This window comes from Staurois parvus, unplaced genomic scaffold (genome assembly GCF_062004578.1).
Source record: "Staurois parvus isolate SC_StPar_1 unplaced genomic scaffold, SC_StPar_1.0 ptg000106l, whole genome shotgun sequence".
Lineage (NCBI taxonomy): Eukaryota > Metazoa > Chordata > Amphibia > Anura > Ranidae > Staurois > Staurois parvus.
The window spans coordinates 2,489,353-2,507,530 of NW_028317902.1; the positions used below are offsets into that span (position 1 = coordinate 2,489,353).

At 41.5% G+C, this 18,178-nt stretch overlaps 1 protein-coding gene across 1 annotated transcript in view; it reads right to left on the reverse strand.

Moving 5' to 3' along the window:
- Positions 1–18,178, reverse strand: part of XPR1 (xenotropic and polytropic retrovirus receptor 1) — a 221,388-nt gene that overhangs the window by 174,750 nt on the left and 28,460 nt on the right. Inside the window, exon 2 of the mRNA XM_089671481.1 lies at positions 12,264–12,315. Coding sequence (XP_089527607.1) covers positions 12,264–12,315 — 52 coding nt within the window. The remainder of the gene's footprint in view (positions 1–12,263; positions 12,316–18,178) is intronic.

Here is an 18,178-nt window from a genome sequence, read left to right on the forward strand (position 1 = left end):
ACAAATCTGAGTTTAATGAATCTATAACTGAACTGAAGGGTGACTGTTGACAGCTGCCTGGAGTTCCACTTTCAGCATGTCTCTGCAGAACAGCAAGATTCCCTCATATACAAGTCCTATGCGGCAGGTGATCTCAAATGTATGCATCACTTCTCATACAATGTCAGAGCAATCATGCATGACGATTACCTTTAATGTATATCAGCATGGTAACATCTAAGTGGTTTCTATTCATAGTTTCATGCAGAGTGGGGCTTGTAATTGTCATCATACTGCAGGACCACTATATTATATTAACACATTCACATCCAGAGCAGATAGGAACATCTAATGGAATCTTGCTGGGAAGGCACATAGTAAGGAAGTCTGCGACTGCAGAAGGAGTGCGGACACAATCACAATATAATGTATAGTCTGGACTAAAACTGGCCTGTTGGCACCACCCAGCACAGAAAAAGTCAATTTTCTTTACCTAGCTTCTGTCAAAAGGAAAGGGTAGAAAATTCTCAGCCAAACAGCGGCCACATCCAATCAGATGTAGGAACATAGGCACTGTTTAAATGTTCTGACGGCTGCGGGTAACAGCTGCTGGAATACAAAAGTCAGCACTGTAGATACTGTACATATGGATGTCTCTAAAGTGCTGGCTATTGTAGAAACATCCATATGTCCCGGTTAGCATGGATGTATCTAAAGTGCTGGCTATTGTAGAAACATCCATATGTCCCATTTAGCATGGATGGTGGAATCAAGGGATTTCTTTCATTCCGCCCCTGGATTGAACAAGAACTCTTAAGGCCCCTTTCATATGCTGCATATCTGCTTTCCTAAACAGGGCATCTGTCCAGTGATCCCATGCTAAGCAGAGCAGGACAGAGAGATGACAGGTCCACGTGTGCTCCATTTATGCAGAGCGGACAGGGATATAACCCACTCTGCTCTCTGGACGGTCAGGTGAAAAAGGACTGGCTGCCCGTTTACACCAGACTGCCCTTCAACCCGATCTGCCTAGACGGAGGGGAATGGATCCCCTTCCATTTTTTTTTTTTTTTTTAGTGGATCTGATCGAAGGTAGGGAAGTAGGATCAAAGCGTGGACCATACAGATCAGGTCCAGTTGATATACTAACAGGCAGACCTGATCAGATCACCCATGTGAAAAGGGGTCTAGCTAGGGGTTTAGTTTGTACAGTAGCTCTGAAAGCACTACCCATGATAGTACTGAAGGTCAAAAACTTTCACTGATATTGCAACACATGAAACTAGCCTACCACATCAGCACATAACATCACTGCCTTGTAATTCCAAATGAGAATTATGTATGTGGTGTTTCAGCCATTTCCCAGTAATAATTAATCTTATATTAAACCCTTCACAAAGGCTCCCCCCTCCATGTGACCACCCAGCTGAAATAAAAATCTGGGGAGAATATTGCTATAATAGAAAGTGTTCATGTAGAAAATGGTTCTGAAGGACAACACAATCACTTTTCCAGCAGTTAATATACAAAAGGCCATATTATTTCTTTAACTCATGGCTCTATCTTCAGTATATCTTGAAACTGTCAAGTACAGCCAATATCATTCAGAAGCCAGTGAATGCAATCCATTATTCCTCTCCACATTACTCAGCATTACAAGGATTCCAGTGAACACTTATCAGCTTTCTTTTTTTAATAAAGCAACTGTACTCCTTTATCTGTAGGAATGATGCATGATGTTTGGACAGGCGTCCAACATTTATGTTTTGGCAGCTAAGTAATGACCCATACTCTTTGCAGTTTATGGGATTTTATATGTAGTGAGAAAACGAACCCAAAGTGTTTTTGAAGCTTGTGAAGAGTGCATAAAGCAGCAAACAGCTAGAGACACTTAAAGAAGAACTCTGGGATAGTGTTAAAATGTGTACAACAGCCATATGTGGATACTTCAGCAAAACCGCTATTGTGATTTTTCTTAAAAGTGAACATTTTGTATAAAACTCACCGTTTAAAGAAAAGAAAAAAAAAATCGATGACGTCATTTCTTGTCCAGCTTCTTCTCCAATCCTCAGTCTCTAGTAAGAGGGATCTCAGAAGCAGCAACGTCACTGCCTGATGGTGTTCATCGCTGCTCACAGACTACAAATCCCAACATGCCCTAGGATTTAGAGCCATGGGTGTGTGTGGACGGCAGATCATTGTTCTATTCATAGGACACCGCTGCACACTCTTCTACTTTCACATTTTGGAGGATGTGACGCTATACATTATCCCCACAGTATACAGAATGCATGTCATGAGATTTTCATAACCTGCAGGCGCAAACAGAGACTCCCGGTGTGTCAGTCAGGTCATAGGATGCTGGACAGACCTAGAGTTTCCTGGCCCTACACTACCTGTACAGCACAGTGGGCAGATCAGATCTGGCAGTCTGGGACTCCTGGGTTCGCCCACTACAACAAGCGGCGACGTAATGTAATGGGAACGTACAAGACCGATGGCTAGGAGGAAAAAGGGCATATCAGCCGCTGGTCTTGTGCAGGATAGAGGGCCTTTCATGCAACAAAAAAAGCTGGATTTCTCACTGGAAAGATGACTATGTACAAAAACATCAACAATTTCTTGAAAAGGTATGAAAGCACCTGCATTTGTATATAAAAACGTTTTTCCCAGAGTTCTGCCTTAAGCCACCTATACTTTAGATGAGGCGATCAGTGTTGATGGGCAAATTCCTGCCGCAGAGCTATTATGTTCCCCAGGCATGGAGGAGCCGTCCTTGCCGACAGAACGCAGTGATTACTGGTAGCGGCTATAGTCACTGGCAATAATCACATGAAAAATCCTATAGGCTGGTGGTAAACAAGTTGTACAACAATCAAATTGGGTACAACCAGCCTGCCCATTGGTTTGAATCTTGACCAGTCTCTGCTGAACCAGCAGAGATTTGAGCCATCTATAGCCGGTTTTACACTTGCCAACAATCGTGTGCATTAGAAGGAACAAAGGCTCCCACACACGAGCAGTGGGGAGAGCTCGGTCTCCGGTACATAAGGGCATTTTCACATTCATGTAGCACATGCAGGAGTTTTGGAGCATCTTCAGAAAACACCAAAACTGCCAGATGCAATAGAAGTCTACAGCAACGCGGAGGTAACCCGCACAAAACCCATGGGTACACTGCACTGCACCTGCGGCACGGGAAATCCACAATGCATCATTTTGAAGGTGCCATACATTGTAACATTGGTGGGAAAATACTCTGGAATAAATACAGCGCTTTAAAGTGTAAATAAATTCAAATGTTTTTAATAGTTTTAAATAGAGTAGGATAATTAACCTCCCTAGTGGTCTGATTATGTCCATATTTCTGTGCTCAAAGCGGTACATTTTTTTGCATGGAAATATGTATTTTTATTATTGTAGACCTGTAATTTTTAATGAAATAACTCACTGAAATCTGTCCGAACAAGAGTCTAGTAAACATCCCGGGTATGTTAAAATTTGAAACACGAAATCATAAATTATAATTTAATAAATAATCATAAAAAATAATTTTAGTTCAATAATATAATCAAACCAAAAACACTGAAATTTGAAATATAGCGCCAAGTTCGCACATCACTGAGCAAAGTCGCAAAATTGTTTTCAGTGTCTGATGACGAATTTCCCCACGAATCATTATCACTCAATTCTGCAAGTGGTTCTAATTTACTATCATTGTTCTCTAGCTGCTCTAAAACCGCTTTTGACCTAAAAGGGACACTTTTTGGACGCCATGGACGTTTCTCAGTTTCCAGGCAATAAGAACAGTAAAAATGCAGGCAGGGCACAGGACAAAGCACTAGGGACAAAATGTATGTGAAATGGTTTGATACAGTAATGGTTTACTATGTGATTTTAGTGTATTTACTGAATGTCACTTTTTGTCATTTTCAAATTTCCCACCAGTTCCGTCCCCCGTACGTCCCGACGCACGCAGGGGACGGAACCCAGATGACAGATGCCGGCATCCGCCGGATTACATTACAGGGGACACTGCAGGAGGGGCATCGCGGGAGCGCAGGACAAGGTAAGTTAAGAACAGATGCCAGAGCAGCGGCGCATGGTAAGCCCGAGTGTAGCTCGGGGTTACCGCTTTTGGTACTGAAACCTTACCCCGAGCTACACTCGGGAATACCGTCAGGGAGGCTAAAACCAAGAACAAAATTTTAATATATTGCAGCTTATCAGTTTTTAGATAAGGTGGCTATACTTGTTTTCTTCTCTGAGGCTAAGTGTAGAAAATACCTGTTGAGCTTGCCTAAAATGCAAATGTCCCCGTGACTTCAGTAAGCATATTAATCTTAAACTTCTTACAAAACTTATCTTCTGTAAAATACTAAATATTCTTCTCCCATGTAATCGATGACAAGAGGAAGACCTGTTTGTAGTACCAGTCATTAGAAAAGCCCTGCGCAACAACATGGCTCTCTCCACAGAGGAATGAGCATAGCCAGCCAAGCACAGGAAGTGTTAACTACAGATTTTCCAAGTGAAAATAAAAGGAGAAAGCCTAAAAAAAAGAAAATAAAAAATAAAGCTACCACTACCACATCTAGTGACTGGTAATTTGTAATATAATCATTTTGGTTCTGGGTTCAGATACTCCTGTCTTTTTTTTTTTTTGTTAGCTCTTTGCATGCCCCATAAGGACGAGTTTCCTATACTTTCTGGTCTAAAAATACAACAGAAGGTAAGATCTCTCCAAGGTGAGGGGAGTAAGCACACAAGGTTTCCAGACATTATAAAAAATAGATGCAGCTCCTAAAGGATCATTATCAAACTTTTTTTTATTTTTTTTATTTTTTTTTTTAAACATATTGGTAGATATGGCTAAAAGGGTACCAACAGTTATGTGAAATAGTCACGTTTCAGACAAATCCAGCTTGACCATGCTGGGTGGACGTATTCCTACTCTATAACATCCAGCACTTGCCGGTGACCAGAGAAAGGGATTTCTTATGGGGTCTGCGTATGGTTAGGTTAATGTTATTCAATGCTCAGGTATGGGTGCCTTAAGGTATACCTGCCACATCTGAGATTGAGAATGTGAAAGAAAAAAGGCATGATTAGAGGGCATCTCTAGTACAAAGTCAAAACGGTCGGTAGATGAAGCTAGATTTAGTCTAAAGCAGTATATACATATTGGGTTTTTTTTTTTCGTTTCACTAATGAAAAGAAAAAAAAAAAAACCTAAGGCTGCCCATACGATTTTCCTTTAGTTTTACCAAAACCATATAATATGAGGTCAAACTCAATTTGTATGGAGAAACAGAAAAAGGGTGCACCGACCTAGTGCATTATCGGTTAAAATAATTTATTAAAGAAACAAAAATAGGTATCATACTCACAATGGACATAATAACACAGGCATGTCAAACTGAAGAAGGTGTATGATCCAAACAACATCTGAGCCCATACGATGGAACCCTGGATGACCAACTGGCTAACGCGTTTCGAGGACACAACCCATCAGCACAATGCGTGATGCAGGGATCTCCCCTATTGTATTCTGACAGCACAGACTCCCTCTACCAATCAGAACAGGTCAGCACTTGCAGTCATTACCTGCAAGCACTGACTGATAGCTGGTTTTCCAGCATGACCGTTAGACCAGCTTCTGCTGAACAGACAGCAGTACATACATACCAAAGTTGGCCAGTAGCTGATTTTCGGTCTGTGTATACCACCTGCATGTAACCTATATCTTAAGATCGGATTAAAAGAGAAGATAAATTATGTTTTTTTTTCTTCTAACCATATGCTCTACTTGAATTGTCAGAGTATGCTATAAATTTACTTTATTCAAAATATAGATTTCAGAGAGCCGTCAGTTATGCAGAGGTGAAATAACCCCAATCCAGTCAGAATATTTTCACCCCATAAATTATCAGAGGAGTTGAGTGACTGGGGCAGGTTTTCTACTCCTTTTACCTAAATGTAGCCGTGTGTACACAGACATGAGATCATCTAAACAGAAAATATCCAAGACAACAAAAGCAATATATCTTGCAGTAAATAAAACAATAAATGTGTTAGCAATCCATAAAAAATGCTAAACTCTTTATCAATTGTCTGAGGAATACTGGCTTTATTACACCTGCTGGTCAATAGCACAATCAACAGTTAGGAGACATAGACAAAACAATTTATGGATCCACCCTAATAACATCAAGGCTCTGTGCATTAGATCAACAAATTCTTTACATATGAAAGATGTTGGCTGGTTTGATTTAGATGAGATGGCATTTTCCAGCAACAAAACAGACATATTTCCATTTTTGTATAAAAAAAATAAACTGGCCCCTTTGTCCTTCCCAACGTCAAATATCTATTTCATGGTCAATCTGTGCATTTTATGTTTGTTTTTCTTTCTCAGTGGTGTCCAGAATACCTTAAGAGTGGCCTCAGAAGAAAATGGGGCTGGGGGCCAAAAAAAAAAAAAAAAATCACCAGTGGACCCCGAGCAGTGAGGCAGATAATCACAATGAATAATTTACAGGCACGCTTTCATCCTGGACGCCCTGAATCCTAAGGAGTCTGGGGAGAAAGCTGCACATCTGCTAAATGAGCGGAAGAATTGAGGAGGAGGGGAGTGCAAGGACCTTCTTGTAGCACCTATACAATTTATCCAAAGCAAACAATATACTATACTGACAGTCAGAACATAGGCTCTGCAATACAAACAATAAATAACTGCTAAACAGAAGTACGAATCAAGATTTTAACCTTGAAGAACACAGTAATCAAACCTGTAGCGAACATTAAACACTCCATCATTCATATCTGAACTTGAACTAAGCTCCTGAATCATCACTGAGGGGGGCAGACATCAAAGATACCCAGCTACTAATAAGCAACGGCTGATGTAAAACCCTGCACACAGAAAATACAAACAAGAAAAACATTTTCTGTAATGCATCAGTGTTGATTTTTGTCTCAGTAAAGCATTCACTTTGCACCAGGGGATCTACAATAAAAATCCCCACATGGAATTTACTGGGCAAACACATACAAGCCAACCCTTGACTGTTTATAAATCGTACTATGGATGCCAGAACTTCCTTTTCTGAACAGTTTATACAGGAGCAAATAGTCTGCAAGGGTTTTACTTCACAGATTAAAAAGTCTTAAAAAGCCATTAGGGAGCAAAGTATATTCATAAATCTTGGGAAAACACGAGCCAGAGAAAATATAAAAGGAAAAGACATGAGCCTGAAGGAGTCTAGTGGAGCGATTTGTAATTGGCAACCAGGAGCAATAGTACCAACTCCACCCAGTGCTACATAGCATGTGAAGTTGTGTTATCGGCGAGGGGACAGCTTGTGCTCACGGCGAGATATTTCTCACATGCCTACAAACCTGCCACTATGAGAGCACAGCTGTGATCTACCGTCTGCCAATCCAGTGTTAACAAGAGGAATGAGCCAGACTGCACCTCACCAGTATAGAGGCGAGGTGTCACTGACGGGGGGACGTCTTCTATGTTGGTGGTAGAAGTCTGCTTAAGATACCCTGTTCTAATGACATTGTCAATACTTGTTACATATAAATGCTGTAAAGCAGAACTGTATCCTTGCAGTTAAAGCGATACTAAACCTTTTTTTTGTAAAATAACAAACATATTATACTTACCTGCTGTGTGCAATGGGTTTGCACAGAGCAGCCTGGATCCTCGTCTTCTCAGGTCCCCCGCAGGCTCTTCTGTCTCCTCCTTCCTGTCGAGTGCCCCCGCACAGGGGCACCCGCTGCTCCGTGTGTCCATTCACACACAGAGCCGTGGCTTGGCCCTGTCCCCCCTCTCTCTCTCCTCATTGGCTGACTGGCTGTGATTGACAGCAACGGGAGCCAATGGCTCCCGCTTGCTGTCTCAGCAAATGAGGCTGAGACCCAGGACAGCTGAGGCTGTCATGAACATCGCTGGATCTCGATGGGGCTCTGGTAAGTATTGAGGGGGCTGGAGGAACTGCAACACACAGAAGATTTTTTACCTTCATGCATAGAATGCATAAAGTTAAAAAACTTTGAGCCTTTATAACCACTTTAATTCACAGATTACAAATAAAAATACTAGGGAAAGTATGCATACTTTCAGAAGCGTTTTCCCATTGTGTGCTTGTATGTGTCTAGTGGTGTGCATACGCAATATTCCCAATGCACACGTTCCTGAAAGTGGCAGTTCAGTACTGCTGGGTGCTGTAGTGACCACAGGCTAGGAATCATGGACGATTAAAGCAAAGAAATGTTACCAGCACACCAAGGATTCCTCAAATGGGTACAAAGCTTTATTCCGTGGTCACATGGCAAACACAAAGGCAACATTTTGGTGCCACGCAGGGCCTCTTGTTTAGGCAAGTGACAGTGGTGGTGTGCAGGTGCAGCATGACCCAAGACACTTTCTATATTCTACCTTGACCTATTCTAGCTGCCTCATTCAGTTTATTGACTTTCCTTTTGACCCTCTCTGAATACAACAGGACACTTCTCTTTCTGCAAAAGGAAGCAGTGTATTCATCTATGTAGCTCATTGCACTGATCTCATTATCTTCCCTTTTGTTATTTCACTTTCCCGCTTTCAAATGTTATATGGAGAGTAGGAAATGGATCCCTAAACCAGCATATTCTCCCTGGCTTTTTCTGGGTGCTGGTCTTTAGCCATCTTAACTAGCCGGCATGGGATGTCACACCCTTGCATGCACTGCAGTTCAGTCAACCAGGCACAAAGGAAGGGTGCCGAAATGTAAACTGAGCTGCCCTGGGTGGATGAGGGGTGCACAACTGTAGTGTCCACCCCATCCAGCAAATGGCAGAATGGGGTGGGCACATGGGGCCACAGACCCCCACAGTAGCATTTGTAATGGGAGCAGGTGCAGTATTTGAAAAAAGGAGCACATTTTGGAATATATTGCTGAAAGTAAACGTACACTTCAAAGAGGAGCTCCAGTCTCCCCCTGAAAAATTAAAAGTCAGCAGCTACAAATACTATAGTTGCTGACTTTTAATATAAGGACACTTACCTGTTCAGGAATCCAGCACTGTCCTCACCTGAGCCGATTCTTCAATCGGCTTTGGGTCCAGGCACTGCCATCTTAAGTTAGGGAAACCGGCAGAGAAGCTTTGCGGCTTCACAGTCGGTTTCCATTGCGAATGGGCAAGCTGCTCTGCTCTTTGTGGATGGTCCCACAGTATTCTGGGACCTGTGATGTGTTCCAGAAGGCTGCAGGGGTAGGAGGGTGGAGCTGAACTTCTGCTCAGATTACCGCAGCGATCTGAGCAGAAGTGGAACCAGGTACCCGCTCCACCCAACCCCCCAATAAGTGCCAATAATTAAAAGGGGGAGGGGGGAGATGCAAAGAAATTTGCCTTTAGGGTGAATTTTCACTTTAGGAAATAAAGACACTGTACTTGATTCAAATGTATTTACCTGCAACCAAACACATTCTGCAGATGTGTGGAGAGATTCTGCAATATAGATGTATAGATGTTATCACAAAAAGGAGCAAAACATTATTGTGTTTAATCGAATATTGACTTTCCTGACAGAGGTATGGGAGTATGTGGTGTCACTAAAAGGTTCCCTAAAGCTACAGAGAAAGACTATATTAGTCAAATGTATAGGAGGGCTCGTGACACCCGTGTCCTTCACTGCATGCAACGGCATTGTTATTAGTCTAAACTCCTTGTCAAGGTGATGTAGGCAACCATTTTGAGGACTGAAAAAACATTCAAAAGCATGCTAATAAAGGGTATCCAAAGTCCAAAAGGTTATTCTTTTTGTTTTTGAGAGAAGGGTTATAGGTTTTAAAAACCCTGTTTATTATTGTTTATGTACTCATAAAAGGGAGATTTACCCTGTCCATTTTTTCTGGCGACCATTGTTACATACATTTGGAGTATCCACCAGAACAAGAACAGAAGATAAAGCTTTCAAAGAGGACACTTGTTCTGGTGAAAACTAAAAGTGGATTTTACACCCTTTAGAACGCAATTTCCTTTCCAACATCTCCCTAATGGGACACAGATGGCAAAAAATACTGAAAAGTTTTAGCCATTCTCTACTCCAGCCAAAATAAAAAACACAGCTCTGGCTTTAAGTAACCTAAGCGTAAAGTGTTACTAAACCCACTACAGTAAAATCAGTCTGTATATGGAGTAAAGCATGCTGGTTATACTCACTGTGGAATGTGTGGGGGGAAAACTGCACATGCTCAGTTTGGTGTGTATCACTAGAGTGTTTTTTATTTTTCCAGGGAGGGTGCATGTGATCAGCATAGGGACAATCAGCACTGTCTACATAGAGGGTCAGGGGTTATGCAGCCTCAAAGGACAATCAGGTGAGAATGAAAACTCCTCCTACAAGCTTTAGCCAGTGTTCTGCTAAACACTGATAGAAGCCACAAGACTGCTCTAACTTCTGATGAGAAAAGGTATTTAGTAGTTTATATTACTAAAATAATTGCACTTCCATGTTGTGTGTACTGTGGGAGACCAGATATAGTGAATGCAGGGTACTGGTTTAGTGACATTTTAACCCGTCCGGCCATTGTATATAAACGGCCAGACGGTGGCACTGCAGGGTCAGGTGGCTGTTCATAAACGGCCTCCCACACCCTGCTTGTGCATGCTCCCTGGGAGCATGCAGCACCGCGATCCGGTGCCCGCTGCATCCTCCGGACACAGTGAAACACCAACTGTCGTACGGGACCACTGTACGAGGTCCCGATCATGTGTTCACTGATTGGCCAATCAGTGATCACATGCAAAGTAGTAAGCAAGATGTCACTTGCGACATCATTGCTTACTATGTGTGAAATCTGTGAATGATCACAGAGGTCACATGGAACAAGGCTATTCACAAATGTCTTGTACCATGTGATAAGCTGTGACCAATCACAGCTCACTCAGTAGTTCTCAATGGCTGCAAGAATGCAGACAGAGAGAAAGAGAAATGATTGCTTTTATATCCTATATGGGTGTAAAAGCAATCACTGTAAAAAAAGAAAAAAAAATCAACACCCCCCACAAGTAGTACAGTGTCACCATGGTGACACTGTACTGCTAGGGTGACAGTATGTAAAAAAAAAACAAAAAAAAACACACATCTTAAAAAAATAAAATAAAAATGTAAAAATTTTTTTTTTAAATTATAATTTTTGCTGATAAACTACTAATTTGGCTTATTTCGCTTTTACTAAAAAGATAATGGAATAAAGTTTGGCCAAGATTTATAATATTACTTATTTGCAAAATTGTATAAGAAAAACACTTTTTCTAAATTTTTGGACTTTTTCATTTACATAGCCAAAAAAATAAAAATCCTAGCGGTGAATAAATACCACCAAAATAAAGCTTTATCTGTCTCAAAAAAATGCTAAAAAATTCATATGGGTACAGTGTTGCATGACCACGCAATTGTCAAAGTGTGATAGCGCTGAAAGCTGAAAATTGCCCTGGACAGGAAGGGGGTAAAAGTGTCCGGACAGGAAGTGGTTAAACATCATCAACTAATATGGCCATCGACTAACAGACATCACAGGCAACAAAAAGATTTGCCACTTGTGCTGGGTTTCACCATGACAAAGGCTTCCAAGTGACATTCTACATATGGCACATGCTTACACATAGTTTCAGGTAATGAATGACTGAAAAATGCCTATTTGTAAGACTTCAGCATGTCCTGAACAACAGAATGATCTCTTTATCTCTAGAACTGTCTCATGTATGGCCAGCAAACAGCAGATAGACTCCATCTTAAGCAGAGGAATCAACTGAAAAAAAAAAAATATATGATGAATCAAGATGATTTGCAACTATGTCTCACTTCCAGATCTGGCAGAATAGAAATGGAGATTCAACAGCCAAATGCATGCAAAAAGGAGGCCAGACTTTCAAACCCTACTGAATGCTAGCTAGCAATTGGATAAGAGTAATTTGCCAAGATCTGCAATCACGATCTGAAGTGAAGAGCAAATAGTCACAAGTTGGGCTAACATTAGGTATAATGTATTTCTGTAAACTGACAAACTGATTTTCTCCCAATTACACCGCCAGTGTCGCTCTGTGGAGACATTAGATGCCCTTTAAAGCAGTTTTGAGTAAGGGAATGTTAATTTAGGATGACAGCACTTGTTAAAACATTTAATAATTTATCATGTTTTTCTCAACAGGTCTATTTTTATGAAACTCATCTTCTTTACAACATGAACATCTTTCCGGTCCATGAAATCAAACATGTTCCTCCTTACCTTCAATAGATGGGGCCTGGTCTTGGGCTGCATACAACATCTCCTTGAAAGCCTGTGGGAGAAGAGTGCATATTATAGTTAGTTGTCATCAAAGTCCATTCCAGCAAAGCATGTAATCCATGGAACAAAGCTGCTGACCCGGCATCAGATATACTTTGTGTTATAGGGGTTCATACCCTCTTAAAGCTAGTACACGCTATCATTTTTTTTTTGCTGGCTGAAAAAAAAAACAAGAGCTCAGGAGTAGATCCTATATTAACAATCCGATGGTTAAAATAAATTGTAATTCCCCGCTGAGCTATTGTGTTCTGACAGGGGACGCCCCCCGCCCTAACACACCGGTCAATGGCTCAGAGTGCTGATTGGATGCCGATCAGCAGACCTTTTTCAGACATGCCCCTTCATCCAGCTTCTTTCGGACCGGCTGCCTTATACACAGGCCGAATATTGGCCCGATATTCAGCCCATGTGTACAGGGCTTTAGAGATCCAGATCTGATAAATCAATGAACTCTAACCAGAGCAGCACCACTAGCAGCCACAATTTTATCTTTCCAGCCATTGTTTTGTTTTTTTAATTTGAATGCTCATGCACTAAAAAGATTGTTCCTTTTTCCAAGATTATCACTGCCTATCAAAACAATTTGCTGAAGCATCAAGAGAAATGTATGCAGCAAAATATTTGCAAGTAAAAATACTAATCTATTGTATTGCACATAATGAACATTAATTGTGATATTAAATTAAAATCCAGGAAGCAAACTGAAGGAAGTAGGGAGGGAAGAAGTAGAAGAAACACAGGAGCATAGATAAAACTACTGCCCACAGCATCAATGCAAAGCCAAGGCCTCCACGTTTTCATAAAAACAATTTAAAGCGGAACTACACTGCATCTGAGCACCATAAACCAAGAGCGCTATTTAATTAATTTTTAATACTCAAGCAAACCCCCTCATCCATCCATGTCTTCATGCTTTATTTTGGTGAGAAATCACTTTGAAAAGGACCCCCTAGTATTTCTGGCCACGGCCAACTTAAGTAAGGGCAGATGATACATGTGGGCATTTACTTCCTGGAATCCATCTGCCCTTCGCTCAGGCATGCAGGAAGGAGGGTGTGCTTAGGTGAGAAAACCCTCCTCCTCTTCTGAAATGTGTGTTATCATTTACCTAGAAAAGGAAACCAGGAAGTAACTGAAGAAATGTGAAATACTTTTCTTTCTACATTATATTGCCAAAAGTATTGGGACGCCTGCCTTTACAGGCACATGAACTTTAATGACATCCCAGTCTTAGTCCGTTCAATATTCCAGAAGCGCATTTGTGAGGTCAGGCACTTATGTTGGACGAGAAGGCCTGGATCACAGTCACCGCTCTAATTCATTCCAAAGGTGTTCAATCAGGTTGAGGTCAGGACTCTGTGTAAGACAGTCAAGTTCCTCCACCCCAAACTCACTGATTCATGTCTTTATGGACCTTGCTTTGTGCACTGGTGCGCATTCATGTTGGAACAGGAAGGGCCATCCTCAAAGTGTTCCCACAAAGTTGGGAGCATGAATTTGCCCAAAATGTCTTGGTATGCTGACGCCTTAAGAGTTCCCTTCACTGGAACTAAGGGGCCAAGCCCAACCCCTGAAAAACAACCCCACACCATAATCCCCCTCCACCAAACTTTACACTTGGCACAATGCAGTCAGGCAAGTACCGTTCTCCTGGAAACCGCTAAACCCAAACACGTCCATCGTATTGCCAGAGAAGCGGGATTAATTACTCCAGAGAACACGTCTCTATTGCTCTAGAGTCCAGTGGCGGCGTGCTTTACACCACTGCATCCGATGCTTTGATTGCACTTGGTGATGTAAGGCTTGGATGCAGCTGCTTGGCCATGGAAACCCATTCCATGAAGCTCTCTACGCACTGTTGTTGTGCTAATCTGAAGGCCACATGAAGTCTGGAGGTCTTTAGCTATTTACTGTTGGTAACTTTTGTGCACTGTGGCTTCTACTTTGTTATAATGCCACTAACAGTTGACTGTGGAATATTTAGTAGCAAGGAAATTTCACGGATGGAATTATTGCACAGGTGGCAACCTATGACAGTACCACGCTTGAATTCACCGAGCTCCTGAGAGCGACCCATTCTTTCACAAATATTTGTAGAAGCCGTCTGCATGCCTAGGTACTTAATTTTATATGCCTGGGACCATGGAGGCGATTGGAACACCTGAATCCAATGATTTGGAGGGCTGGCCCAATACTTTTGGCAATATAGTACATTTACTATTGCTAGCAGCATAAGGATTAAAAATAGTCAGTGTTGATTGAGAGTGTGAAGATCTGCTTCAACTTTCATGTTAGAAAGATTTACATAATTATAAAAACAAAAAAAAAAATCAGGAAATAATAGAACTCCAGGCTAAAATTATAATTAAAGTTCCCTATAGGGAACTATAGCTGAGACAGTGGGAGCCATTGGCTACCATTGTTGTTAATCACAGCCAGTGAGCCAATGAAGAGAGAGTGGGCGGGGCCCAGTCACTGCTCTGTGTGTAAATGGACACACAAAGCAGCAGCTCGGGAGCAAGCAGCTTGCTCTGGGGGCATTCAGCAGGGTGTAGGAGCACTGACGGGGGACCCGAGAAGAGGCGGCTCAGTACAAAACCACTGCACAGAGCAGGTAAATATAACATTTTTTTTTAATTGCATTTAATATTTAAATTAATTTAATTTTAATTAAAATGATAATCTCAGGATCCCAGTTATGTCTGACATATATGTGCTATCTTAGTGTAATTGTGGAAAGTATGCTCCATATGCACAGGTCCACACTTTTCTTCCCCACAATTGTCACCCCCGGAGCTGTAACTATAGGAAAAAAAACTTATACTAGCTCATTTTTCTCTTGTACGGGTTGCTGCCTAATTGCAAGAAAATCATTCGATTCCCTCATCTACACTCAAACGCATGGATGAAGGAATCTCCACCGATAGCAATTGTATTTTATTTGGATACATTTTTAGCTACAAGGTATAAGCGGTACAAAAGAGTAATACATAATTCCAGATCTCTTGTAGAAAGGTGTTACAAAATTGTTACAAAACTGCAATATTGCTGGATAGCTGGCTATTGTGCTTAGTAGTCACCCAAAGCTGCCTAAATACAAGGACACTGCCACTGCTTGGTTGACTATTTTCCACCCTGTTCAGCCAATTTATAAAATTGACTAGACAAGCCAGGTGTTGTCAGCGTACACACAGTTCAAATTTCAGTTGATTCAGCAGGAATTGAAGAAAAAAGGTATATGCATGTACTGTATTCATACTAGTTGTAACCTCACATTTGTTTTTATTAAATAACTGGATTTTATTTCCCTAAAACTGGAGCGATCTATCGCTATTTTAAGTGACTGGTTCTTGGAGATCTCTTTACCCTTTGTGGATTCCAAGTATTAGGTGGTGTTAATGAAATTTCAAAACAAAAGGTGCAGCACAAAGTACAAGTATTGGAGCGGTTCCAGGGGAAGAGGGAAGGTAATTCCCACAATAGACTCTATACCTTGGGGAAGCCTTAAAAGATCACTTACAAGGTATAAAAATAGTGTTGAAGCCAATAGAAATTAAAATAAAAATGACTTTACAGCTAGGTGGAAAATTTAAGTGTATATAACCTGCAGCAACAAGTTTTTTGTTTCCTCTTGGTCTAATAATGTCACATAAAAAAGAGTTTTGTTATCTGTTCGATAAATACAATTTAAAAAAAAAAAAAGCTTGTTGATCCTGCCAGAAATCTTGTTTGCTTCTTACATCCTCTGCTCTCTGCCTGTACTACACTTACAAGTTACATTGTTCCCAGCTATCTCTGAACTACAAAACCCACCCTTCCTATGGCATGAAGATGAAGAGAGAGAAATGTTCTGTAATCCATGACTTCTGTCCTCCACAGTGAAAGTGATTTTAAAGGCTGCTTTTTGTTATTTTTTTTTAGAACAAAAACATCATACTTTCCTGCTCTGTGCAATGCAGGCCCCTTTACTAGTGTCCCCAATAGCAAGCTGCTTGCTATGGGGGCACTGATGTGTGCTCGCGCTCCCAAGCCCCGCTCTATGAGTTTATAAGACACAAAGCCGCAACTTGGCCCCTCACCCCACTCTCCCCTCACTGGCTGTGATTGACAGCAGTGGGAGCCAAAGGCTCCCGCTGCTGTGTCTCAGCCAATGAGGATAGGAGACCCACGACAGCCGAGGCGGCTCCCGTGCACATTGCTGGATCGAGAGGGGGCTCCGGTAAGTATTGGGGGGGGAAGCTGTGAGGGGAGCAGCACACAAGTGAATGCACAAGTAACAAACCTTCAGCCCTCACAACCACTTGATTGTACGATGAGTGAGCATGATTACCTAGGACACGATGTATAGTACTGAAAGAAAAATTGAAAGAGAATAGCTAATGCAAGGACCACATTTATGGACTGGTAAGCTGCATTATATTACATTTTTGTTCCTGGGTTTAAGCACACTTTACTGCATGGAATGTTCCAGTAACTAACAGCTGGCACAATTAAAGCTGAACTCTGGGCAAAATAAAAGTTTTCCCTTGCCGTGGGGCTGTGCCCTCACTGCAAGAGCTAATTTGCTAGTTTTTGTCTAGGGGAGAGATAAAAGGGAGATATACTTACCTGATCCTCCCAACACAAGACTGGTCCCCTGCAGCTCCTTCACCCCACACTCTAGTGGTCTTAAGTGGTGGACTATTCCTGATGTCATCAAGCCCAGAGCAGGCTCCACAGACCTGCTCTGGACATTACGATGCCAGGAACAGTACACCACTGAATTATGGGGGGGAATGCCATTTTCAGCTGGATATGAGGATCAGGTGAGTATAAGGCTTTCTCCACTCCCCTGCACAAAACAAGCACTTCACTCTTGCAATGCAGGCTCAGCTCCGCTGCAAGGGAAAACTTTTTTTTGGGCCAGTTAGGCTTTAAATGTAATTGTTTGCAAAATAGTTACAGATTAGGCCAATTGTTCTTTCAAAAAAACTGTGAAAACCACTGCAGTGAATAAAGTATGTGAACTACAAGCAAAATCAAGGACGTGAACGGTACACTTACTTAGGCTGAAGGGAACAAAGTAAAATAAAAGCCAATTTATGCGGCATAAAAAAGTACTTGGGAATTCCCTGCTTACGACACCTAATCTTCACACTGCTATATTCTGCAACAAAGTGAAAGTCAGCACTGCAAAATCACATCAGAATGCATCAATAAACTGTTTTTTCCTTCATCTAAATAGATTGTGTTGATAAAGAGGCGATACTTTAGTGCATGTTGCTCATCAGGCCTTGTGAAGTCTAGGCTGATCTGAATAGCTGGATGAATAATAACCAGATCTAATTGTATACAAAGGCCAAAACCCAACGTAAATGATTTTCCAGGTTTTTTTTTTAGGCATACATGGCACATCAAGTTCTTATACATGACGTTCTTACTTTATGCACTTCTTACCCCATTTGTGAAATAGCTTAGTCCTGAAACACTGTCCTTTCTGCATCAGGCTGAGTTACAAACATGTAATGCGACTGCATTACCAGAAGAATGTGAGAATTGCTCCATCTCGCACTACTTTCAGGCCTAGCATCCTCTGTTAGCAGTGTGTCTGGGGCTGAGAAACTAGATGCTTGTTAAAGTAGAAATGTGGTCAAGCTATGAACATTAAATTATTTACAACCTAAACAAGCAATAAAGATGTTTTAAAATGAGCCCCCACTGACATCTGTATGGCCAAGCACCATGGAGGAAACAAGTCATCCACAAAGTTCAGAGAAAAAAAAAAATGATCTTGCCTTCTGTCAGCAGTAAGTTTCCCTTCTGCCAGCTCTCTAATCTCTGAAATAAAATGGAGAATCTTATTCCTTGTTCCCGCA